The 27,313-nt window shown below is 45.7% G+C and overlaps 1 protein-coding gene across 2 annotated transcripts in view; it reads left to right on the top strand.

The window, feature by feature from the left end:
- The window catches only part of dtx2 (deltex 2, E3 ubiquitin ligase), a 30,652-nt gene extending 8,679 nt beyond the window's left edge, over nucleotides 1-21,973 (top strand). The window contains exons 4-9 of one of the 2 annotated variants that reach the window (XM_046327295.1): nucleotides 2,375-2,545; nucleotides 4,077-4,138; nucleotides 7,395-7,556; nucleotides 8,788-8,949; nucleotides 18,664-18,753; nucleotides 19,862-21,973. In XM_046327295.1, coding sequence (XP_046183251.1) covers nucleotides 2,375-2,545; nucleotides 4,077-4,138; nucleotides 7,395-7,556; nucleotides 8,788-8,949; nucleotides 18,664-18,753; nucleotides 19,862-20,128 — 914 coding nt within the window. In that variant the 3' untranslated portion in view covers nucleotides 20,129-21,973. The remainder of the gene's footprint in view (nucleotides 1-2,374; nucleotides 2,546-4,076; nucleotides 4,139-7,394; nucleotides 7,557-8,787; nucleotides 8,950-18,663; nucleotides 18,754-19,861) is intronic. The other variant, XM_046327304.1, reaches the window with a different exon arrangement.
- Nucleotides 21,974-27,313: the final 5,340 nt, after the last annotated feature.

Genomic DNA, 27,313 nt, shown 5'->3' with positions numbered 1-27,313 from the left:
CTGGTACACCAGAAATGGTTTAAACATTTGACTGTACTGTTCAGCAACCGTGGTTTAGCAAGCTTATCTCATAGACCTGACAGATTTTAGAGGCACACCTTTTTGTTTATCAGTTATTAAAGCGGCGATATTTTTTTTTTTGTGTGATTTCATGGCAGTGTCCATAGCTCCTGTCGGTGGTGGGAAAGTAATTTGTGTCTCTCAGGACAGCTGGCCTACCGCTGTACATCATCTCCACAGACCAGGCCCTGTTTTGCTCTGGTCGTTTGCCCACCCACGATGGCGTTTGTTTTCCAATGTAGTCTTGGGTTTGGGGGCTTAGTGAAAAGGGGTTACTTTATTTTGTATTTTACCCCCTTCTCCCCAATTTTGATATTGTCTTATTGCAGCAACTCCCCTACGGGCTTGGGAGGTGAAATGTGAGTCATGCATCCTCCGAAACATGACCTGCCAAACTGCTTAACACCTGCTCGTATAACCCGGAAGCCAGCCGCAGCGATGTGTCGGAAACACTGTTCTTCAAATCAAATCAAATTTTATTTGTCACATACACATGGTTAGCAGATGTTAATGCGAGTGTAGCGAAATGCTTGTGCTTCTAGTTCCGAAAATGCAGTGATAACCAACAAGTAATCTAATTAACAATTCCAAAACTACTGTCTTACACTGTGTATAAGGGGATAAGGAATATGTACATAAGGATATATGAATGAGTGATGGTACAGAGCAGCATACAGTAGATGTATCGAGTACAGTATATACATATGAGATGAGTGTGTAGACAAAGTAAACAAAGTGGCATAGTTAAAGTGTCAGGTAGTTTGCCCCCGGTGATGCGTTGTGCAGTCCTCACTACCCTCTGGAGAGCCTTACGGTTGAGGGCGGAGCAGTTGCCGTACCAGGCGGTGATACAGCCCGCCAGGATGTTCTCGATTGTGCATCTGTAGAAGTTTGTGTGCTTTTGGTGATAAGCCAAATTTCTTCAGCCTCCTGAGGTTGAAGAGGCGCTGCTGCGCCTTCTTCATGACGCTGTCAGTGTGAGTGGACCAATTCAGTTTGTCTGTGATGTGTATGCCGAGGAACTTAAAACTTGCTACCCTCTCCGCTACTGTTCCATCGATATGGATAGGGGGGTGTTCCCTCTGCTGTTTCCTGAAGTCCACAATCATCTCCTTAGTTTTGTTGACGTTGAGTGTGAGGTTATTTTCCTGACACCACACTCCGAGTGCCCTCACCTCCTCCCTGTAGGCCGTCTCGTCGTCGTTGTTGGTAATCAAGCCTACCACTTGTGTCGTCCGCAAACTTGATGATTGAGTTGGAGGCGTGTGTGGCCACGCAGTCGTGGGTGAACTGGGAGTACAGGAGAGGGCTCAGAACGCACCCTTGTGGGGCCCCCCGTGTTGAGGATCAGCGGGGAGGAGATGTTGTTGCCTACCCCACCTGACGACCTACGTCAGCCTGCAGGCGCCCGGCCTGCCAGGAGTCGCTAGAGCGCGATGAGTCATGTAAAGCCCCCCCCGCCCTATGGGACTCTCGATCACTGCTGGTTGTGATACTGTCCGGAATCAAACCCGGGTCTGTAGTGACGCCTCAGTGCCTTCGACCGCTGCGCCACTCAGGAGGCCCAGAATACTATTTTTATTTTATTTTCGTTACTCCTAGGGTGGTGGTGTTTCACCCCCCCCCCCCAAAAAAAAAATGCTGGTTATTTAGGAATGTCCAGAATCTCTTAGCTAGCAGTTTAGCTTTTTACGCTAAAACCTTCTTTTTTTTGAGAGGACTATGCCGTTGAGCCAGCAGATTGGCTATCAATGGATACTGTCAGCATTTCAGCTTCTTTTGTTAGTGACTGTTCAAAAGGTTGTGATGGGCCATGATCTGTGAGGAACACATTTGTGCTGAAATGTTTTGTGGAGGGCTAATGTGAAGTTAATTTGACAGTTTCTGAAGATTTTCCTTTGGCATATTTTTTATTTTTTTACATTTCATGAAATTGCTCCAATAAAAATTACACAATACCATGTAGTATTGAGGCAGAACTGAACAATAGCGCTTTTTAAAAGGAAATCAATTACAGAACTGCAATAAATGCACTTTATCATATCGGCTTACATTTATTAGTCCAACACATGTTATTTACTGTATAAATCCTGATTACTTATTATTCCTGAGTCTGACGCTATCTAGCCATACCAAGCTGGAAGCTCCTACCAAACCTCCTAATATAATGCCCTCTTGTCCATGAGTAAGTCACCCCCCCCCCCCCCCCCCTTAGTCACTCACTGCTTTATCCACCATGTCTCATCTGTTTGGTTTCTCCTCCCCTGACTGACCCCACCCCCTCTGCATGTCTCCCCGGGGCCTCTCACTCCAGGCATGGCCTCCATTTTGATGTCAGCAGTGGGACTCGGCGTGCGCTTCACGAGTGCCCCCCTCCCGCACCCCTCCTCCGTTCCTCCTCCCCCCAGCAGCACCAGCAGGCCCGCAGGCTCCAAAACTCACAGCAGCAGCTCGGTTAGGAGGGCTAAGAGGCAGCACAGGACAGGTAGCTACGCCACCTTCCCCCACCCCCCATTGGCTTGCATCCAGCTCTGTGCTTCGTCACATCCAATGCTTTCCATCGTTGTCATCCCAAATCCCTAATTTAGAATATTTGGCTTGTTATGCATGTTGATATTTTTTATGTGCCTTGTGCTTAAAAACGAATGCCTGCCTTGTGAAACCTTGGAGACGTCCGAGCCAGTAATTCCTATTCTCACTCAGTTTTAGGATCTTGCTATTCAATACACAATTCTTAGAATCAATGGGAGTGGTGGGGGGAAACTGAAATCTACTGGGTTTGACTTTACTTAAAGGTGATTTGCCAAAAAACATGGACATTGCATGGTGTCCCTATCACTCCCATTGACTTTCAGCTTTTTGTCGTGGCTGTTTAAAGAAACCTGAACCATCGATTTACATTTTCTCCTGGCGCACACTACTTTCAGGGTAAGGAACCTTCTATCAATAAATTGTAAAAATATCCAACTTATCCTTTTAAAATCAAATATTGTGTTCTTAACCTGAATCAAAGGCACTGTTTAGATTTTCTGCAGGCTTGTATAGCTTTTTATTTTTCCTTTTACGTGTGCTCTCTTCTATCGCATTCCAATGCTCACTTTCTCTGTAAGAATCATTTGCCAATCTGTGACTCAATCATTCCTATCCATAAATCGGTGAGTTGTAATTGTTGCTTGGCAGTCGACAGTGTTCATTAGCTAACAATGGTGTGAACTAGGCCCTAATCTTGCTGTTTGGTTACAAAGGTTGCAGCTCAAAACAGAACCCCTAAACTCAATGCTGAGTTGCGGACATACCCTGTAACTGTTCCAGAACAGACTGATACTCAAATCATCTAACAATGAAGCTTCATCCCAAATGGCACCCTATTCCCCATAGTGCACTGTTTTTGAACAGAGCCCTATGTTGTGAATAGGGTGGCATTTGGGACACATCAGCCCCTAACTAAGGAAGAGTGTGCTTTTGGTACATTGGTGGATAAGTGTCAATCTCTAACCCTCTTCTCTCCCATTCATCCACAACTGTCATGCATTAATACTGTGTGCCTCAATCTGTCAACTCATGTTACATCTTTGAGCAGTGCTTTTGTATGGTACAGATTTGCCAATGAAGCCGGCCAAAAGTTTGAGCTGCAGTGATGTGTGTAGGCTACATCTGCAGGATGAGTCTGTTATTTCTGCAGAAATATAAAATACAACAAAGTGAATTGTCAGTTAGTGTTTTAACTATATGCTATAAAATTGCAATTTTTTTTGGGGGGGGGGGTGAACATAATAGCAAACTGTGTGTTCGATAGCAAACTGCAAAACAACTAGGCTACCACTAGTTTCCACTGAAATGTTTTTTTTTTTTAAAAGCAAAACTAAAGACTACTTTTTTTTTAAATTTAATTTCTTATTATAATCCCTCCTGTGTTGTCCTATGTCCTGTCTGTAAATTGAGGGCCTGAGTGTGGTTTTGTCTGTCGTCTGGTGGGTGTCTCTCCAACCCTGTTCATTGTCCGCTGTCCCCCCCAGCCCAGAAACCAGAGGATGTCATTCACCGCTACATGGAGGAAGTGGCCTCTGCTCAAGACGAGGTACGCATTTCAATGTCAAAGATCCCCTCCTCCCTCGCCTCTTTCTATTAGTGTGGGGTGAAGTTGCCCCTAGATGCTTATCTTTAGTCATTTTAGCATGTTCCCCACTAATGGTTAAGGTTAGGTTTCCACTAGATCTGTACCTAGGAAAACTTCTCCCCGCCCTCTTTACTCAACACTCACGGAAGAAGGGCTCTTGCAGGAGAATAAGTCATGTTTCCTCGTTCTGGTACACTGAATCACGGTAGGCATGAAATAAACTATATGTAAACAAAAGCAGGTATAGTTCATCTCAGATCTTTTGATACCATTTTGTGAAGATGATTCATTCATATGACACAGGTGATTTAAAAAAATATATTTTTATACTAAACCACTTTGTATTGAAGGAACATTTTATTTTGCAGAGAAAATGCAATATGCAAGTTGAAAGAAATATGATTGCTCTAAAATGAACACAGGTTATTTCTAAAGTAGTTTGAACAAGCCAACTGCAGTTTTGCATAGAAATAAACAATACTCCATCCCTATCACCAAGTCATCCCAACCTCAATTTATAGACTCATGATATAATATCATATACAGATCCTGTCATTGTTGTTATCATGTAATTACATGTACAGCATAACCTGGGGTGAAAGTGGGTCTGGTACAGATTCTCAGCAAATGAAATGGTGGAAAATGAACTAAGATTCTATTACACCCTCATGTATTACTACCACGTGAAAAATGTGCGAATGGACTCCAAAATGCGGTGTGGTTTGAGCACAATTTTTTTTGCCAAGGCAGCGATGCCTGACTGAGGCGAGCATTGACAGCCGTGGAGGCATCAAGCATTTAAGGCTTCAAGTGAAGACTTAATGACAATCGCTGAATGTCATTAGGCATACACTTTTTGATGTTTTTATAACCATGTCTCTTTCCATTTATCAAATGGCGGTTGCACAGTGCAATGTTTGGATGCTTGAGTTATTTGAGTGGATGAACGTGCACAGGTAGCCTACATGAGTCTTTTGAAGTGCTTTGTTTGACACTGATGACAACATGACTGGTTTATGCCACATTTAAATTAACTCTTAAATGGCAAATCTTTTACTTTTAGAACCATAAATGTATTGCCGTGCATTACATTTACATTTACATTTACATTTAAGTCATTTAGCAGACGCTCTTATCCAGAGCGACTTACAAATTGGTGCATTCACCTTATGACATCCAGTGGGACAGTCACTTAACAATAGTGCATCTAAAACTTAGGGGGGGTGGGGTGAGAGGGATTGCTTAACCTATCCTAGGTATTCCTTAAAGAGGTGGGGTTTCAGGTGTCTCCGGAAGGTGGTGATTGACTCCGCTGTCCTGGCGTCGTGAGGGAGTTTGTTCCACCATTGGGGGCCAGGGCAGCGAACAGTTTTGACTGGGCTGAGCGGGAGCTGTAAGTGGTAGGGAGGCGAGCAGGCCAGAGGTGGATGAACGCAGTGCCCTTGTTTGGGTGTAGGGCCTGATCAGAGCCTGGAGGTACTGAGGTGCCGTTCCCCTCACAGCTCCGTAAGCACCATGGTCTTGTAGCGGATTTTGGAAGCCAGTGGAGAAATAGGAGCGGGGTGACGTGAGAGAACTCTGGGAAGGTTGAACACCAGACGGGCTGCGGCGTTCTGGATGAGTTGAAGGGTTTAATGGCACAGGCAGGGAGCCCAGCCAACAGCGAGTGCAGTAATCCAGACGGGAGATGACAAGTGCCTGGATTAGGACCTGCGCCGCTTCCTGTGTGAGGCAGGGTCGTACTCTGCGGATGTTGTAGAGCATGAACCTACAGGAACGGGCCACCGCCTTGATGTTAGTTGAGAACGACAGGGTGTTGTCAGGATCACGCCAAGGTTCTTGGCGCTCTGGGAGGAGGACACAATGGAGTTGTCAACCGTGATGGCGAGATCATGGAACGGGCAGTCCTTCCCCGGGAGGAAGAGCAGCTCCGTCTTGCATTCAGCTTGAGGTGGTGATCCGTCATCCACACTGATATGTCTGCCAGACATGCAGAGATGCGATTCGCCACCTGGTCATCAGAAGGGGGAAAGGAGAAGATTAATTGTGTGTCGTCTGCATAGCAATGATAAGAGAGACCATGTGAGGTTATGACAGAGCCAAGTGACTTGGTGTATAGCGAGAATAGGAGAGGGCCAAGAACAGAGCCCTGGGGACACCAGTGGTGAGAGCGCGTGGTGAGGAGACAGATTCTCGCCACGCCACCTGGTAGGAGCGACCTGTCAGGTAGGACGCAATCCATGGGCCGCGCCGGAGATGCCCAACTCGGAGAGGGTGGAGGGAGGATCTGATGGTTCACAGTATCGAAGGCAGCCGATAGATCTAGAAGGATGAGAGCAGAGGAGAGAGAGTTAGCTTTAGCAGTGCGGAGCGCCTCCGTGATACAGAGGAGAGCAGTCTCAGTTGAATGACTAGTCTTGAAACCTGACTGATTTGGATCAAGAAGGTCATTCAGAGAGAGATAGCGGGAGAGCTGGCCAAGGACAGCACGTTCAAGAGTTTTGGAGAGAAAAGAAAGAAGGGATACTGGTCTGTAATTGTTGACATCGGAGGGATCGAGTGTAGGTTTTTTCAGAAGGGGTGCAACTCTCGCTCTCTTGAAGACGGAAGGGACGTAGCCAACAGTCAGGGATGAGTTGATGAGCGAGGTGAGGTAAGGGAGAAGGTCTCCGGAAATGGTCTGGAGAAGAGAGGAGGGGATAGGGTCAAGCGGGCAGGTTGTTGGGCGGCCGGCCGTCACAAGACGCAAGATTTCATCTGGAGAGAGAGGGAGAAAGAGGTCAGAGCACAGGGTAGGGCAGTGTGAGCAGAACCAGCAGTGTCGTTTGACTTAGCAAACGAGGATCGGATGTCGTCGACCTTCTTTTCAAAATGGTTGACTCATCTGCAGAGAGGGAGGAGGGGGAGGGGGCGGAGGATTCAGGAGAGAGGAGAAGGTGGCAAAGAGCTTCCTAGGGTTAGAGGCAGCAGCTTGGAATTTAGCGTGGTAGAAAGTGGCTTTAGCAGCAGAGACAGAGGAGGAAAATGTAGAGAGGAGGGAGTGAAAGGATGCCAGGTCCGCAGGGAGGCGAGTTTTCCTCCATTTCCGCTCGGCTGCCCGGAGCCCTGTTCTGTGAGCTCGCAATGAGATGTGTGCAAATGTGTGTACAGACCTCTGTGTAACAGGAAGAAATTAAATCCTTTTTCACACCTTAATATATTGTCCCTGTGGTTTTAGGACTGCATCATCTGTATGGACCGGCTGTCGTGTCCGTCGGATTACACCGTGGCGTCCGAAGGAGCACAATCCATCCCACCCGGCGCTGTGGGAAAGTTCACCAAGTGTGGACACACCTTGCACATGCTCTGCATGCTTGCCATGTACAACAATGGAACCAAGGTGGGCACCACAGATCCTAATAATGACTTTCAAATCTAATTCAATGGCTTGATGTCTTCAGCCCACATATTGTCCTAAAAAGACAATGTAAAATAAGACTTAAGGAACTATAAAGGCATGTACTTGCAATTTTATTTATTTTACCAGGTAAGTTGCCTGAACACGTTCTTATTTATAGCGACAACTATTTATTTTTTTTAATTAAGAAAAGACTGAATAGTTACAGTAATGAAGCATTATAACTGCAGGCTAAAAGTTAAGTGTTACCCACAACATATTATAAACACTATCCCATATGGTGAAATCAGGCTAACATTTTAGTTTATGGTGATATTCTTATACACTCGGTGGCCAGTTGAATAGGTACACCACGTTCAAGAAAATTGTGAACTCCAACAAACAGTGAGTCACATGGCTGTGGCTTGCTATATAAAGCAGACGGGCATCGAGGCATTCAGTTACTGTTCGGTTGAACTTTAGAATGGATAAAACAAGTGACCTAAGCGACTTTGATCATGGTGTGATCGTTGGTGTCAGGCGTGCTGGTTCCAGTATCTTAAACGACCAGCCTCCTGGGCTTTTCACGCACGACAGTGTCTAGGGTTTTTACCAAGAATGGTGACAAACATTCCATCAACGGCAGTCCTGTGGGTGAAAACAGCTTGTTGAGGAGAGGGGTTGAAGGAGAATTGCAAGAATCGTGCCAACTAACAGGCAGTCCACAAACAGGCAACTAAGTGGTGTGCAGAACGGCATCTCGGAATGCACAACTCGTTGGTCCTTGTCACGGATGGGCTATTGCAATAGATGACCACAACGGTTTGCACTCCTACCAGCTAATAACAAGAAGCGGCTCCAGTGGACATGTGATCACCAACACTGGACTACTGAGCAGTGGAAAAAACATTGCCTGTACCGATGAATCCCAGTTCCGTCTATGAATCCCAGTTCCTGTTCCGTCAAGGGTTCATGGGCCCCATCCTGCCTAGTGTCAACGGTATAGGCTGGTGGTGTGATGCAATGAGTAATGTTTTCCTGGCACATGTTAGGGCCCTTGATACAAATTGTGAAACATTTGAATGCCATATCTAGTAGTCCATGCCCCGATGAATTCAAGCTGTTCTGGAGGAAATGGTTGTTCAGACATGGTACTAGATTGGTGTACCTTATCAGTTGAGTGTAACCATTTTTTTACATTTTTTTATCTGCGATTCTGACTGTCCCCTCCCAGGATGGCAGCCTCCAGTGCCCGTCATGCAAGACAATCTACGGGGAGAAGACTGGGACCCAGCCCAAGGGCAAGATGGAGATCTATAGTATCGCACATTCCCTCCCCGGCCACCCAGACTGTGGAACTATCCAGATAATTTACAGCATTCCCCCTGGGATACAGGTAGAGAGACACACACACACACACACACACACACACACTACTCACTCATTAACACACCGAGTCTGGGGTGGGCATATCTTAGTCCGGGCAAGTGTGTATGCAGGCTTTTGCTCCACCGAAGCAGTAACAAAAACGAGGCTTGCCACTATCCTAAGGTTCTTTCTGACTGAGACCATACCATTCAGATGGGCCAAGAGATACAAATGAGGGGAAGACGCAGGTCCAATCCCACATGTCAGTATTCTCAACTATCTTTTTAATTCCGGAGTTCTAAATTGAGCAGCTGCTGAAAAATGAGCTCCTGTATTTATTGAGATTTAAATGTTTTTTTAGAGTGAAGTACATCGAAAAAATCAAGAGAACTGCAAGACTCAATAGAAGACAAAACAAGGAACAAACTAAACAAGACAGGCTTTTGAAAAATTAACTATTTTTTTCATAAAATTGTTCAGTTATCTTAGCTAGGTGAATTGCTAGCAGAATTGTTTACTTGTTGCTAAGCAGTTGCTAGGGACTCTCCTGGAAGAAGCTAGCTAGCTTACAAAGAATAACAACAAAAAATATCTAGTTAACAGAAGAAAGGAAGACAAAATAAGGACAAAAGAAGGACAGAAGAAAAAGGAAAAGAAAGAGGACAACAAAGTGAAACAGTCAGCACTTCTATTGCAACTTCGTTTTTCGTCGTCCTAACGTAGTCTACACTGCTATCTGCCCAGCAGCTAGCCAGCTAGCAAACGTCCACCGTCTACCGAATAGCAGCACAGTAGAAACTATTCCACTCAACTGAACGACTTGATTAGTGTAGTGTTAGCTAGCTACATAGTTGTCTTTGCTGTCTTCGTATCCAAAATAATTGTGTAGTTTAGAGCGTGTAGTCTTAGAGTGATTATCTTAATTTACCGAGGTTAGCTAGCCAGCTATTTGTCGTCCTTAACGTAGGAGACACTGCTAGCTAGCCAACAGCTAGCCAACGTCTACTGAATAGAACTTCCGCACTCAACAACCCGGTCGCATTCCGCTTCGCTCCACAGGTAGTATCACATTTTTCATTTCATTTCATTACAGCACAACGGTTTGATTTGTTTGATCGTAGCTAGCTACATAGCTAGCTACATAGCCGTCTGTGTATCAAAGATAATTGTGTAGTCTAGAGCGATTTTCTAGGTTAGCTAGCCAGCTATTGTCGTTCTTTTAACGCAACGTAACGTAATCAACACTGCAACGGAAACATGCAGTCTCTCCTTCACTGCAGCCGAGGTAAGACATTTAAACGTGTTAACCCTCGCAAGGCTGCAGGCCCAGACGGCATCCCCAGCCGCGCCCTCCGAGCATGCGCAGACCAGCTGGCCGGTGTGTTTACGGACATATTCAATCAATCCCTATACCAGTCTGCTGTTCCCACATGCTTCAAGAGGGCCACCATTGTTCCTGTTCCCAAGAAAGCTAAGGTAACTGAGCTAAACGACTACCGCCCCGTAGCACTCACTTCCGTCATCATGAAGTGCTTTGAGAGACTAGTCAAGGACCATATCACCTCCACCCTACCTGACACCCTAGACCCACTCCAATTTGCTTACCGCCCAAATAGGTCCACAGACGATGCAATCTCAACCACACTGCACACTGCCCTAACCCACCTGGACAAGAGGAATACCTATGTGAGAATGCTGTTCATCGACTACAGCTCGGCATTCAACACCATAGTACCCTCCAAGCTCGTCATCAAGCTCGAGACCCTGGGTCTCGACCCCGCCCTGTGCAACTGGGTACTGGACTTCCTGACGGGCCGCCCCAGGTGGTGAGGGTAGGCAACAACATCTCCTCCCCGCTGATCCTCAACACGGGGGCCCCACAAGGGTGCGTTCTGAGCCCTCTCCTGTACTCCCTGTTCACCCACGACTGCGTGGCCACGCACGCCTCCAACTCAATCATCAAGTTTGCGGACGACACAACAGTGGTAGGCTTGATTACCAACAACGACGAGACGGCCTACAGGGAGGAGGTGAGGGCCCTCTGAGTGTGGTGTCAGGAAAATAACCTCACACTCAACGTCAACAAAACTAAGGAGATGATTGTGGACTTCAGGAAACAGCAGAGGGAACACCCCCCTATCCACATCGATGGAACAGTAGTGGAGAGGGTAGCTAGTTTTAAGTTCCTCGGCATACACATCACAGACAAACTGAATTGGTCCACTCACACTGACAGCGTCGTGAAGAAGGCGCAGCAGCGCCTATTCAACCTCAGGAGGCTGAAAAAATTTGGCTTGTCACCAAAAGCACTCACAAACTTCTACAGATGCACAATCGAGAGCATCCTGGCGGGCTGTATCACCGCCTGGTACGGCAACTGCTCCGCCCTCAACCGTAAGGCTCTCCAGAGGGTAGTGAGGACTGCACAACGCATCACCGGGGGCAAACTACCTGCCCTCCAGGACACCTACACCACCCGTTGTTACAGGAAGGCCATAAAGATCATCAAGGACATCAACCACCCGAACCACTGCCTGTTCACCCCGCTATCATCCAGAAGGCGAGGTCAGTACAGGTGCATCAAAGCTGGGACCGAGAGACTGAAAAACAGCTTCTATCTCAAGGCCATCAGACTGTTAAATAGCCACCACTAACATTGAGTGGCTGCTGCCAACACACTGTCATTGACACTGACCCAACTCCAGCCATTTTAATAATGGGAATTGATGGAAATGATGTAAATATATCACTAGCCACTTTAAACAATGCTACCTTATATAATGTTACTTACCCTACATTATTCATCTCATATGCATATGTATATACTGTACTCTACAACATCGACTGCATCCTTATGTAACACATGTATCACTAGCCACTTTAACTATGCCACTTTGTTTACTTTGTCTACACACTCATCTCATATTTATATACTGTACTCGATACCATCTACTGTATGCTGCTCTGTACCATCACTCATTCATATATCCTTATGTACATGTTCCTTATCCCCTTACACTGTGTATAAGACAGTAGTTTTGGAATTGTTAGTTAGATTACTTGTTGGTTATCACTGCATTGTCGGAACTAGAAGCACAAGCATTTCGCTACACTCGCATTAACATCTGCTAACCATGTGTATGTGACAAATAAAAATTTGATTTGATTTGATTTAGCTAGCCAGCTAGCCCCCGAATAGCAGCACTGTAGAAACTACTACACTCAACGGAACGACTTGATTAGTGTAGTGTCAACAACGCAGCCACTGTCAGCTAGCCTACAAAGTCAACAACGCAGCCACTGCCAGCTAGCCTACTTCAGCAGTACTGTATCATTTTTAATAATTTTAGTCAATAAGATTCTTGCTACGTAAGCTTAACTTTCTGAACATTCGAGACGTGTAGTCCACTTGTCATCCCAATCTCCTTGCATTAGCGTAGCCTCTTCTGTAGCCTGTCAACTATGTGTCTGTCTATCCCTGTTCTCTCCTCTCTGCACAGACCATACAAACGCTCCACACCGCGTGGCCGCTGCCACCCTAATCTGGTGGTCCCAGCGCGCACGACCCACGTGGAGTTCCAGGTCTCCGGTAGCCTCTGGAACTGCCGATCTGCAGCCAACAAGGCAGAGTTCATCTCAGCCTATGCCTCCCTCCAGTCCCTCGACTTCTTGGCACTGACAGAAACATGGATCACCACAGATAACACTGCTACTCCTACTGCTCTCTCTTCGTCCGCCCACGTGTTCTCGCACACCCCGAGAGCTTCTGGTCAGCGGGGTGGTGGCATAGGGATCCTTATCTCTCCCATGTGGTCATTTTCTCTTTCTCCCCTTACCCATCTGTCTATCGCCTCCTTTGAATTTCATGCTGTCACAGTTACCAGCCCTTTCAAGCTTAACATCCTTATCATTTATCGCCCTCCAGGTCCCCTCGGAGAGTTCATCAATGAGCTTGATGCCTTGATAAGCTCCTTTCCTGAGGACGGCTCACCTCTCACAGTTCTGGGCGACTTTAACCTCCCCACGTCTACCTTTGACTCATTCCTCTCTGCCTCCTTCTTTCCACTCCTCTCCTCTTTTGACCTCACCCTCTCACCTTCCCCCTACTCACAAGGCAGGCAATACGCTCGACCTCATCTTTACTAGATGCTGTTCTTCCACTAACCTCATTGCAACTCCCCTCCAAGTCTCCGACCACTACCTTGTATCCTTTTCCCTCTCGCTCTCATCCAACACTTCCCACACTGCCCCTACTCGGATGGTATCGCGCCGTCCCAACCTTCGCTCTCTCTCCCCCGCTACTCTCTCCTCTTCCAGCCTATCATCTCTTCCCTCCGCTCAAACCTTCTCCAGAATCTCCTGATTCTGCCTCCTCAACCCTCCTCTCCTCCCTTTCTGCATCCTTTGACTCTCTATGTCCCCTATCTTCCAGGCCGGCTCGGTCCTCCCCTCCCGCTCTGTGGCTTGACGACTCAATGCGAGCTCACAGAACAGGGCTCCGGAAGGCCGAGCGGAAATGGAGGAAAACTCGCCTCCCTGCGGACCTGGCATCCTTTCACTCCCTCCTCTCTACATTTTCCTCCTCGGTCTCTGCTGCTAAAGCCACTTTCTACCACTCTAAATTCCAAGCATCTGCCTCTAACCCTAGGAAGCTCTTTGCCACATTCTCCTCCGTCCTGAATCCTCCTCCCCCCCCCCTCCTCCCTCTCTGCAGATGACTTCGTCAACCATTTTGAAAAGAAGATCGACGACATCCGATCCTCGTTTGCTAAGTCAAACAACACCGCTGGTTCTGCTCACACTGCCCTACCCTGTGCTCTGACCTCTTTCTCCCTCTCTCTCCAGATGAAATCTCGCGTCTTGTGACGGCCGGCCGCCCAACAACCTGCCCGCTCGACCCTATCCCCTCCTCTCTTCTCCAGACCATTTCCGGAGACCTTCTCCCTTACCTCACCTCGCTCATCAACTTATCCCTGACCGCTGGCTACGTCCCTTCCGTCTTCAAGAGAGCGAGAGTTGCACCCCTTCTGAAAAAACCTACACTCGATCCCTCCGATGTCAACAACTACAGACCAGTATCCCTTCTTTCTTTTCTCTCAAACTCTTGAACGTGCCGTCCTTGGTCAGCTCTCCCGCTATCTCTCTCAGAATGACCTTCTTGATCCAAATCAGTCAGGTTTCAAGACTAGTCATTCAACTGAGACTGCTCTTCTCTGTATCACGGAGGCGCTCCGCACTGCTAAAGCTAACTCTCTCTCCTCTGCTCTCATCCTTCTAGACCTATCGGCTGCCTTTGATACTGTGAACCATCAGATCCTCCTCTCCACCCTCTCCGAGTTGGGCATCTCCGGCGCGGCCCACGCTTGGATTGCGTCCTACCTGACAGGTCGCTCCTACCAGGTGGCGTGGCGAGAATCTGTCTCCTCACCACGCGCTCTCACCACTGGTGTCCCCCAGGGCTCTGTTCTAGGCCCTCTCCTATTCTCGCTATACACCAAGTCACTTGGCTCTGTCATAACCTCACATGGTCTCTCCTATCATTGCTATGCAGACGACACACAATTAATCTTCTCCTTTCCCCCTTCTGATGACCAGGTGGCGAATCGCATCTCTGCATGTCTGGCAGACATATCAGTGTGGATGACGGATCACCACCTCAAGCTGAACTTCGGCAAGACGGAGCTGCTCTTCCTCCCGGGAAGGACTGCCCGTTCCATGATCTCGCCATCACGGTTGACAACTCCATTGTGTCCTCCTCCCAGAGCGCTAAGAACCTTGGCGTGATCCTGGACAACAAACTGTCGTTCTCAACTAACATCAAGGCGGTGGCCCGTTCCTGTAGGTTCATGCTCTACAACATCCGCAGAGTACGACCCTGCCTCACACAGAAAGCGGCGCAGGTCCTAATCCAGGCACTTGTCATCTCCCGTCTGGATTACTGCAACTCGCTGTTGGCTGGGCTCCCTGCCTGTGCCATTAAACCCCTACAACTCATCCAGAATGCCGCAGCCCGTCTAGTGTTCAACCTTCCCAAGTTCTCTCACGTCACCCCGCTCCTCCGCTCTCTCCACTGGCTTCCAGTTGAAGCTCGCATCCGCTACAAGACCATGGTGCTTGCCTACGGAGCTGTGAGGGGAACGGCACCTCAGTACCTCCAGGCTCTGATCAGGCCCTACACCCAAATAAGGGCACCTCGTTCATCCACCTCTGGCCTGCTCGCCTCCCTACCACTGAGGAAGTACAGTTCCCGCTCAGCTCAGTCAAAACTGTTCGCTGCTCTGGCTCCCCAATGGTGGAACAAACTCCCTCATGACGCCAGGACAGCGGAGTCAATCACCACCTTCCGGAGACACCTGAAACCCCACCTCTTTAAGGAATACCTAGGATAGGATAAAGTAATCCTTCTCACCCCCCCCCCCCCCCCTTAAAATATTTAAATGCACTATTGTAAAGTGGTTGTTCCACTGGATGTCATAAGGTGAATGCACCAATTTGTAAGTCGCTCTGGATAAGAGCGTCTGCTAAATGACTTAAATGTAAATGTAAATGTAATCTTCCCCGTCACCAAGCCTACTGGTTAAGATCATTGGGCCAGTAAATCAAATCAAATTTTATTTGTCACATACACATGGTTAGCAGATGTTAATGCGAATGTAGCGCAATGCTTGTGCTTCTAGTTCCGACAATGCAGTGATAACCAACAAGTAATCTAACTAACAATTCCAAAACTACTGTCTTATACACAGTGTAAGGGGATAAAGAATATGTACATAAGGATATATGAATGAGTGATGGTACAGGGCAGCATACAGTAGATGGTATCGAGTACAGTATATACATATGAGATGAGTATGTAGACAAAGTAAACAAAGTGGCATAGTTAAAGTGGCTAGTGATACATGTATAACATAAGGATGCAGTCGATGATATAGAGTACAGTATATACGTATACATATGAGATGAATAATGTAGGTTAAGTAACATTATATAAGGTAGCATTGTTTAAAGTGGCTAGTGATATATTTACATTTCCCATCAATTCCCATTATTAAAGTGGCTGGAGTTGGGTCAGTGTCAATGACAGTGTGTTGGCAGCAGCCACTCAATGTTAGTGGTGGCTGTTTAACAGTCTGATGGCCTTGAGATAGAAGCTGTTTTTCAGTCTCTCGGTCCCAGCTTTGATGCACCTGTACTGACCTCGCCTTCTGGATGATAGCAGGGTGAACAGGCAGTGGCTCGGGTGGTTGATGGCCTTGATGGTCTTTATGGCCTTCCTGTAACATCGGGTGGTGTAGGTGTCCTGGAGGGCAGGTAGTTTGCCCCCGGTGATGCGTTGTGCAGACCTCACTACCCTCTGGAGAGTCTTACGGTTGAGGGCGGAGCAGTTGCCGTACCAGGCGGTGATACGGCCCGCCAGGATGCTCTCGATTGTGCATCTGTAGAAGTTTGTGCTTTTGGTGACAAGCCGAATTTCTTCAGCCTCCTGAGGTTGAAGAGGCGCTGCTGCGCCTTCTTCATGACGCTGTCAGTGTGAGTGGACCAATTCAGTTTGTCTGTGATGTGTATGCCGAGGAACTTAAAACTTGCTACCCTCTCCACTACTGTTCCATGGATAGGTTCCCTCTGCTGTTTCTCTGAAGTCCACAATCATCTCCTTAGTTTTGTTGACGTTGAGTGTGAGGTTATTTTCCTGACACCACACTCCGAGGGCCCTCACCACCTCCCTGTAGGCAGTCTCGTCGTTGTTGGTAATCAAGCCTACCACTGTTGTGTCGTCCGCAAACTTGATGATTGAGTTGGAGGCGTGCAGGGCCACGCAGTCGTGGGTGAACAGGGAGTACAGGAGAGGGCTCAGAACGCACCCTTGTGGGGCCCCCGTGTTGAGGATCAGCGGGGAGATGTTGTTGCCTACCCTCACCACCTGGGGGCGGCCCGTCAGGAAGTCCAGTACCCAGTTGCACAGGGCGGGGTCGAGACCTAGGGTCTCGAGCTTGATGACGAGCTTGGAGGGTACTATGGTGTTGAATGCCGAGCTGTAGTCGATGAACAGCATTCTCACATAGGTATTCCTCTTGTCCAGATGGGTTAGGGCAGTGTGGTTGAGATTGCGTCATCTGTGGACCTATTTCGGCGGTAAGCAAATTGGAGTGGGTCTAGGGTGTCAGGTAGGGTGGAGGTGATATGGTCCTTCACTAGTCTCTCAAAGCACTTCATGATGACTGAAGTGAGTGCTACGGGGCGGTAGTCGTTTAGCTCAGTTACCTTAGCTTTCTTGGGAACAGGAACAATGGTGGCCCTCTTGAAGCATGTGGGAACAGCAGACTGGTATAGGGATTGATTGAATATGTCCGTAAACACACCGGCCAGCTGGTCTGCGCATGCTCTGAGGGTGCGGCTGGGGATGCCGTCTGGGCCTGCAGCCTTGCGAGGGTTAACACGTTTAAATGTCTTACTCACCTCGGCTGCAGTGAAGGAGAGACCGCATGTTTTCGTTGCAGGCCGTGTCAGTGGCACTGTATTGTCCTCAGTAACCGAAAGGCCGCTGGTTGGAATACCCCAGCAGACTAGGTGAAAAATGTCGCTGTGCCCTTGAGCAAGGCACTTAACTCTAATTGCTCCTGTAAGCAATGTTCCCTCTATTTTTTTTTTCAGCACTGAGAATTTCAGGTCTGCTGGTGGGGAGGGAGAAAAAAACAATGGAGGAAATGCATCCCATAACATGAAAATAGCTGCTCTATCCTTGAGCCTACAGTAGCAGCCAATGTATGGTGTTCAATGTTGTCCTATATTCCATAGTACTTTAGAAAAAAAATATGCAAGGATTGACTTTAACTTGTTTAGCCACTTGTCTTTCAGACAAGGTGACTGAAAATGTTATGGTGTTTGATGCAAGAAACCACTTTACAAAATAAAATGCATTAATCAAATGTATTTATATAGCCCTTCGTACATCAGCTGATATCTCAAAGTGCTGTACAGAAACCCAGCCTAAAACCCCAAACAGCAAGCAATACAGGTGTAGAAGCACGCAAGCATTATTATTCCCATACCACTTATTACAGCGAATGACACAAATGATGCTACCCTGTGCCTATTGGCTACTTAGCTTATTCAAGCCGGTCTCAAAATAATACACTACCCCTTTAATGACAAAAAAAGCTCTTTACCGGACTCCCTTTTCCAATATGTCCAGAAATGTACATGCTTTGTACTCTTGTTGGAAGCAATCACTCCCCTATTGCTCACTACAAATTTAGCTATAACTGGGCTAATAACTAACTAGCAAAATATGCATACGTGGCTACATGCAGCTCTTGCTTTGATCTCAAAACAAGCGCATATACTCACGACCACAGCTGTATAAACAGTCCAGTTCAAAGTAAATGGCACAGATCCATATATGACAATGGTCTTTCTGTATATAGGCCCACTGCAGCTCTTATTGGTTATGCCGCACTGGTTGTAGATTATGGGCTGAGTTGTGGGCAATAGAATCCTACTCAATGCGTTCTGCCTACAACATAATCTCTTGTGTAGTTTTTGTTTCGGTATGTTACATTTAAGTGGCTATTGCGTTGATTCGATCACAATTGCCACGGTAAAGGGAAACGTTGGTGTTAATAGGGAAAACTCTAGAACATCAGTCATTGTTCTAATCTCGTGTTTCTCTCTTCTCCCCGGGGCTACTGCATGCACATTGACTGTAAATCGCTCTGGATAAATGACTTATTTCTCTCTCCAGGGTCCAGAGCACCCTAACCCGGGGCAGCCATACACCTGTAGAGGCTTCCCTCGCTTCTGCTTCCTCCCAGACAACGACAAGGGCCGAAAGGTAAGCAGCTAACAAAGCCTCTATAGCAGAACGTTCAGACTCTCCGCAAACAGAATCAAATACAAAAATAAGCGTTTCTTAAGACCACCTAGTTCCTCTGTTTCAGGCCGCTTTCTTTCATTTGGTCTCTAATGAACATAGCCCCTGACTCTGCTCTGCTTACGCAATCCTTGTATGTGATAAAAAATAGTCTGAAGTCTGATTATGCAGTTTCAGTAAAAATGCTAAGTGAGAGATTTAATAATGACATGTCTTCCTTGATGTAGTGTGCCAATTCCTCATTACCATATTAATTTGATTTGCTACTCATTGCAACCAAATCTGCTACTTTGTTGACTTAATTTATTGAATGCTTATTTACTGTACAGTGAGGTAAATGTTATGCTGGGTATATTGATAATTCATCCCAATACATTTGCAAAGTAAATCAATTTCCATATCTGATCTCTCACTGTCAATGTGAAATCAAATGCACATACCTCTACCGTAACAGATTTTAAAAAATACAGATTAACTTAAAGGAAAGTTATTTTATAACTGAATGTCTTAGTAATATGTTGACAATTTGAGTGGTATAATATATCCTCCCTTTGTATAAATTCCTCTGTCTGTATTCTGTTGTCTATTGCTAGCAGCACCATTTCACCAAGTCATATTCTTGGGATGTGTAAAATGTACATGGTTGTGCGACCTTGGCAAAGTTTGCTGTTCGATATCTATGGAGATCGTCAAATTACAATATTTTCTAGTTGTTCATCTTTTAGTTCTCATTAAATTTGTAAAAATGTACAATCAAATTTTGACATTTATTTTTAATGATCTATTCTTAATCTAAACACTACTCATATTTCAGAGCACATGTTAAGGTTTCAAATGACACCAAGACTGGTTTTGTAGCATCTATGTAATTGTAGTGTCTTAAATAAGACCAAGGAAATGCCAAAATGTCCCAGTTCAATCAATTTCTTAATTGTTTTGCATACAGACTTCAAAGGTATGCCAAATATCCTTTCCCCAAAGGACCTTTCCATGGATTTGATTTCATGAAGATCCAAAACATAAATGTGTGGAGCATGTCATCTCTAATTTAATTTATATTTCACATCAGGTGCTTGAGCTGCTGAAGGTAGCGTGGACGCGGCGTCTCATCTTCACAGTGGGCACGTCTAGCACCACGGGCGAGCCCGACACGGTGGTGTGGAATGAGATCCACCACAAGACTGAGATGATGTCCAACGTGTCAGGCCACGGCTACCCGGACCCCAACTATCTGGAAAATGTGCTGTCCGAGCTGTCCTCCCAGGGGGTGACCACCGACTGCCTGGTCAAACAGGAGGGCCCCAGCCAGGGAGGAGCATCAAACTCTGGACTGTGAAACTGACCCTGAATCAGTTTCCTCATAATGTCACTTCTTCAACATAGAGAACATATTCACATTCCCACTTGGATGTTTTTTTAGTTTTTTTTAATCTTATTAAATGTTCAATGCGAAGCAGATGTTGTGTCAAAGTGCACTGTGCAGAATACTGCACATACTGATAATGTGGGGTTTGTCGTGGACTTTATTTGCTGTAGTAGCGCTCCACCAGCTCTTGGTTTAGTCACCTGTTCCCTATATAGTAAACTACTTTTTACCAGGGCCCATAGGGTTCTGGTCAAAAGTACTGCACTACATAGGGAATAGGGTGCCATTTTAGACAACTCTTTTCTTGAAAAAAGTAATGTGCTTTTTTTTTTTTTGAGCAGCCTGATGTGTCACACCTCTTGGCATGCTCCATGAAAGGTGGCAGCTCTTGCGTGGGAACACAAGACGTCGGTAGCACTTTAGTTTTGACAGTGCATTTAATTAACACTTATAGTAATTACCAGGTTAATATCTGTGTTTTTCAAATTGGTATATTATGCAAATACTTTAGTGATATTTCTCTTGAAAAGCAATGTAGGCCTACTTAGGCAAATCACTGTATACACATTAAATACTATACAAAATGGTAGCAAAGTGAGTACCTGCTTGATTGTGTTATAATGGGAGGGGGGAGAGAACTGTTTAATTGGTAATTTTCATATTTGTCAGTAATGAAAGCACTGTAAAGGAACAGATGTCTGTAAATGCCAGTTCATTAAGAAGCATACATGGAAGAGTAACTTCTCACTTTGCCTTTGGTTCAGCATAATATAAATATTTAAATGCATTAACCATTTGTAATATTTCTAGTTTTACCTAATTTGATGGGAAACACATGGATTTGTAATGCAGTCATGATTAATGCAGACTAAGCTGGGCCTGTATTCACAAAGTAGCAGTGCTGATATTGATCAGGTCCTCCCTGGCCTATAATCTTATTCATTATCTAAGGCAAAACTCATCCTACTCAGATGCTTTATAAATACGGACCCTGATGCTTTGCTACACCCACTTAGAGCTACAGAGAAGTATGGAGACCTCCCTAAAGTTTAACTTTTGGAAGCGTTTGTGCATCTTGGAAAGCTTACAGGGACTCTTGACCTGAGCCCTATCCTACGTACATTGTTTTGAGGAGTTGGCAAGGTATCTTTGGGCAACTCTTGAGTTAATAGGTACCACGAAAGTGGCTCATCTTTGAGCCAGGTACATGTTTAAATGGCAATGAGTCCTTTTTAGAACTAACCAGCTCCAGGGCAGGCTGTGTTCACTTTGCCCTAAAAAAGTGAACTGGGCTGTGGAATTCAAGCGAACTGAACTTTGACCAGCTCTTCATGGTCTGTTTGATTCTCTTCAGGGGCTCTTGAGGGGTCTGAGATCCTTTCGGAGTTTTCACAAAGCATAAATTAAGCAAACTGCATGCGTTCACAAAAATTGCCTGGAAGCGGGAGGACCAAGTGTGAAAACACCCTTAGAAAACCTTGAGTAGATCTCACTTAAAAAGAGGAAGGGAAGTGCTACTAAGATTTCACTTCAATTGTAGTATAGGCCTACCCCCTCAGCTTTGCACTAGAAGATTTAACAGAAAAACGACTTTACCACAGGCCAATTCACTTTCTCTGACAATCTGGACAAAATAGCATAGCCATCAAGAGCAGTCTGGATTTTTCTTTTTCGGCATGTTTAGGGTATATTAACCTGGATGTTCAATTCCACAGCACTGCTGTCCAACATCCAGTTAGGTGACATTTTACTCCGTATTCAGGTGTATGCAAGCATTTTGAAAATGTTCTCCGCAATAAAGAACTGATAAATGAATTCCATGTTACTCGTTTGTAGTGTTGATTAGCGTAATTTAATTAAATTTAAGTATCTTTGGTTCTTACTCTTTAGCAATCGATTGAAAATAATTTATTTTACTTTTTGAGGTGTTAGGACAGGAGTTCGTGCCAAGGCTACATTCTAAATCCCATCCCTAGAGTCCAGCCGCAACTGGGTCAGGTTCTGGTAAGTGATTTGCGCAGAGGTGTGAGTGATAGATTACTTGCCTATCTGTGAGTGGTGGACTCGTTGCCTCTGCCTGGGGGCTGTCTTATGTTTGAATACTTTTGTTTTTGGGCATGCTTTTGCATTTTACATTTTGTATATATTATTTAGTTCACCATCAACTGAACTTCAATTAACTGCTTCATCTGGCCCGACTCAATTCAGAATGGAGGACACCCTGGACCCTGCTAAAGCCAAGCTGTCTTCCTAGACACTAGTTCGGGTGCGCAGATGCTGTCACTCCTGGACACCATCGGCGTGTCAACAACAGCCTCGCTAATGGCGATTACTCGGCACTTGCATCCAACATCTGGTCCGCTTACTTTACATGTTAAATTCAGACAGGTTATGGAACAGTTAATTAATCATACATAGCGAGTATACATATTTGTAGGATGACTAGTATGTTTATGCCGCGTTCAAAACAACTGGGAACTCGGGGAAAAAACTAGCTCCGACTGGGAAAAATGTATTTGATCGGTATTCCAACTCGGGAACTCCTGCCAATTTCTAGAGCTCCGGGTATTCCAACTCGGGAACTCCTGCCAATTTCTAGAGCTCCGGGTATTCCAACTCGGGAACTCCTGCCTCTTTCTAGAGCTCCGACCTGAAGATCACGGACATCATGATTTGAACTCATATTTTTCCCGAGTTCTTAGTTATTTTGAATGCGGAATTAGTAACATGATCACCATGACATAACCCTAGGTATTGTGATCCGAATAACCTCATATGTCACTATTGCGACAGGTATTGTGTTTCGAACATGCTATGTGAATCTGGTTTTCTCTGAAATGAAACTGTAGTATTTGGTGCTACTTCTTCTGTAGAGGGCAGCATTGTATCAAAGACATAAATATACCAGCAATGAGAGCATTCATGAATTCCCTCCCTTACATCAAAGATACCACATGCTGCTCGAGCAGATAATCATGGATACCTTTCCATGTATCGTCGTTGCCGCTACACGTTTGCAAAAATACATAGACCGTTGCTGAATACCGGTATCACCAGAATTTCTTCCCGTTTGGCTGAAGACGGTAACAGAGAAACTGAGTCATTTTTTAAAAATCATTAGAGAATCTGTATGTGCTTCTCACTTCAAATTAATCATGAAATAGGCTGTTTCTGTGTTTTTTTTAAAAATCTGTCAGTCTTTTTCTGTCACCTCCATTCTTGTGCTAATTAATTGACGCTCCCTCCTTGCTGCCACCCTATCATCATAGCCCCAAACTTTCGAGATAAACATTTATACTAGAGTTGCAAAATTCCTTGAAATTTAAATAAATTCCCTGGTTTTCCAGAAATCCTGATTGGAGGCATCAGGGAATCCTCCAACCGGATTTCGGGAAAACCAGGGAATTTATTGAAAATTCCAGGAATTTTTAATCCCTAATTAATACGAATCGGTTTTCTTTCCACGGCCGTGTTATGCATGAGGAGTAAGTGGTTATAAAGAGACACAGCAGCACAAATCACGCTGGCAGCTGCCATGCGGTTATCTACTTCAGCATGAGCAATTCAAATCCTTGCTTGGGCTGGGGGAAGGAGACTTCATTACAACTCTAGTACTGACCTGACTGCAAATGACTATATTTAGACTATTTCACTGGCTGGGTTGCCATGGGTGAACCACCTCATTGATGATTGGATAGTGGAAGTTCTATTTGAAAGAAAGTCGTTTCTATTTGAAACAGTTGCAGTGAATATTGGACGTTGTAAATGAAAGTACCATCACTAAATGTTGCTAGTTATACAAAAGATGACCTCAATCTTCGTTTAGATGTCAGCAACTCCAGTTATGTTTAATGACAATTATTTTCACCTGGGGTTCTAACTGTGTGAGTGATTAGTAATTAAATACAATATCACAATGAAATAACATAAACTGTTATAACAGTAAATAAATCACATTGCTACTGACAGATATAAGTGCACTAATGCTTTATAAGGAAACAGTAACTGGAAAGCTCCACAAGGTAGCAGGGCAGAGCTATACAATGAACAGGCCAGATGGCTACACTGGCCAAAGGGCCATCATGGCAACTTCAGAAGAGGCAGTTTTAGCAGTACAAGCTAGCAATTCTCCATCGTAACCAGTTTATAGATTATAGCTAATGAACTAGGTGGGGAATGTACATAAGCACAGGAAGGCCAAAAAGATCATCAAGGACAACAACCACCTGAACCACTGTCTGTTCACCCCGATACCATCCAGAAGGCGAGGTCAGTACAGGTGTATCAAAGCTGGGACTGACAGACAAAAAAATAGATTCTATCTCAAGGCTATCATACTTTTAAACAGCCGTCACTAACACAGAGAGGCTGCTGCCTACATACAGATTTGAACTCATTGGACACTTTAATAAATAGATCACTAGTCACTTTAATAATGTCACTTTAATAATCTTTACATATCTTGTATTACTCATCCCATATGTTTATACTGTAGTTTTATACCATCTATTGCATCTTGCCTATTCTGCTCGGTCATCTCACATCCATATATTTATATGTATATATTCTTATTCCATCACTTTACTTAGATTTGTGTGTATTTAGGTAGTTAAATTACTTGTTAGATATTACTGCACTGTCGTAACTAGAAGCACAAGCATTTCGCTACACTCGCAATAACATCTGCTAACATTGTGTATGTGACCAATAAAATGTAATTTGATTTAAAGGCTATGAAATTGGTACCTTGGGTGTCCACAGTTATAATTAAGCAGTAAGGCCTGAGGGGGTGTGGTATATGGCCAATATACCAAGGCTAAGGGTTGTTCTTGGGCACATTGCAATGCGGAGTGCCTAGATACAGCCCTTAGCCATGGTATATTGGCCATATACCACAAACCTCAGAGGTGACTTATTACTATTATATAAACAGGTTACCAATGTAATTAGAACAGTAAAACATGTATTTTGTGTCATACCTGTGGTATACTGTCTGATATACCATGACTTTCCTGTCTAGCCATCAGCATTCAGGACTCGAATGACCAGGTTTATAATAAATAACATGGCCTACACTTTCTCTATACTGTATTATAAACCAGTTGCTTGGCATGATGCCACCACGTGGGAATCAAATAGCTAGCAAAAATACCATAATGTATTGCTAAAGTAGAAACAACATAACACAAAATACAACAAGGAAATATGCGTTATGATAAGGTACTTATTACTATTAGATGAACACTCGTGTACAAAGTTATCATAAGGAAACAACAAAAGCAATGTGGGCACCAGGGGGAAATGCACTGCTGCACTGAACAAGTTCAGGCAGGTTCTGACTAGAGAATATACATATGTCTGCCAGAAACAGGTGAGTAAAGTAGAAACCAGTATGGCAGGGAATATTGTATCGCTGCAAAATTCTGAGGGGCTGTATATGGTTAACTCAACCAACGCAAGAGCTGGTCAGGTATAGGTAAGGGCTGGGATAAACAATTCCTCTGTGTGGGGAGGACTTGTTCCGAAACACGGCTGCCCCATCAGTAACAGTGTTAGGAAGTCTGGGATTGAGTGGGAGGAGTCCACACTGTCTGCATGGGCGTCGCTGTCTCCTGCCTGCCTTAGGCAGAAGCTGGGGAGGAACAGAGGATGAAGGTGCCCGATGACGGCACTGCTGGCTGGTCTTGAAGCTGGGCTCTGGTACCACTACTATGACGTTGCAGAAAGTGGGCCCACCTACTGCAGCACTGGAGTCCTCAAGACATGGAGGAACCTGGAGGAGGTGCAGTGGTGCATCTTGGAGGAACCCAGGGGTAGTGCAGTGTTGCATCTTGGAGGAACCCAGGGGTAGTGCAGTATTGCATCTTGAAGGAACCGGAGGTAGTGCAGTGTTGCATCTTGGAGGAACCCGGTGGTAGTGCAGTGTTGCATCTTGGAGGAACCCGGAGGTAGTGCAGTGTTGCATCTTGGAGGAACCCGGAGGTAGTGCAGTGTTGCATCTTGGAGGAACCCGGAGGTAGTGCAGTGTTGCATCTTGGAGGAACCCGGTGGTAGTGCAGTGTTGCATCTTGGAGGAACCCGGAGGTAGTGCAGTGTTGCATCTTGGAGGAACCCGGTGGTAGTGCAGTGTTGCATCTTGGAGGAACCCGGTGGTAGTGCAGTGTTGCATCTTGGAGGAACCCGGTGGTAGTGCAGTGTTGCATCTTGGAGGAACCCGGAGGTAGTGCAGTGTTGCATCTTGGAGGAACCCGGAGGTAGTGCAGTGTTGCATCTTGGAGGAACCCGGAGGTAGTGCAGTGTTGCATCTTGGAGGAACCCGGTGGTAGTGCAGTGTTGCATCTTGGAGGAACCCGGAGGTAGTGCAGTGTTGCATCTTGGAGGAACCCGGTGGTAGTGCAGTGTTGCATCTTGGAGGAACCCGGAGGTAGTGCAGTGTTGCATCTTGGAGGAACCCGGTGGTAGTGCAGTGATGCATCTTGGAGGAGGCTGGCGCTCAGGGCTTGAGTCAGGGAGGTGGTCGGTAGGGCCCTGGACAGCCTATGCCAGTGCAGTGCACACTGCGCCAGGACTCTGGTGAGTAGGAGTGATTTAAGTGGGTTGTTTGAGCCTATCAGCAGCCCGGGACTGGCCCTTTCAAAGGTTTGGAGCCGGAGTCCTCTCAGGTGCCTATATCGATGCTTCAGAGCAGCAGCTGGACAAGACTGCTCAGCTAGATATGGTTTGTCTGCTGTAAAAGCCTTAGATATGGTGTGTCGAAGGCTGCTGCTATTTGGAAAGTCACAGTTGAGTCCATGAGCTGGACGATGTCCTGCTGTGTTTGTAGGACCAACTTCTCTTGTGATCCATATAGACATAGTTGGTGGGCCACCTCCAGTAAAATGACAGTTCTCTCTGAGCCACCATCTAGTAGGGCTAAGGTGTCAACTGACTTTGTGTTGTTCCAGAGTCGAACTGGGACAACCTTAAGCAGGACTTGACCTGAGTGGCTGGACTGGTTGAGGTGAACGCTAGTGGTGAGTGTGCCGACAGCCTGGGCTTGGCTTTGTGTGATGGCCATGTCATGTAGGACAGTCAGGATCACCACAGGCTAGACAGGATTTCTTAAGCGTGCAATACTCTGTCTTGTGGTCTCTTCCACACCGCCAGCAGTAGTTT

The sequence above is a fragment of the Oncorhynchus gorbuscha genome, linkage group LG02, assembly GCF_021184085.1.
Source record: "Oncorhynchus gorbuscha isolate QuinsamMale2020 ecotype Even-year linkage group LG02, OgorEven_v1.0, whole genome shotgun sequence".
NCBI classification, from domain to species: domain Eukaryota; kingdom Metazoa; phylum Chordata; class Actinopteri; order Salmoniformes; family Salmonidae; genus Oncorhynchus; species Oncorhynchus gorbuscha.
This window is presented reverse-complemented; position numbering and strand designations above follow the sequence as displayed.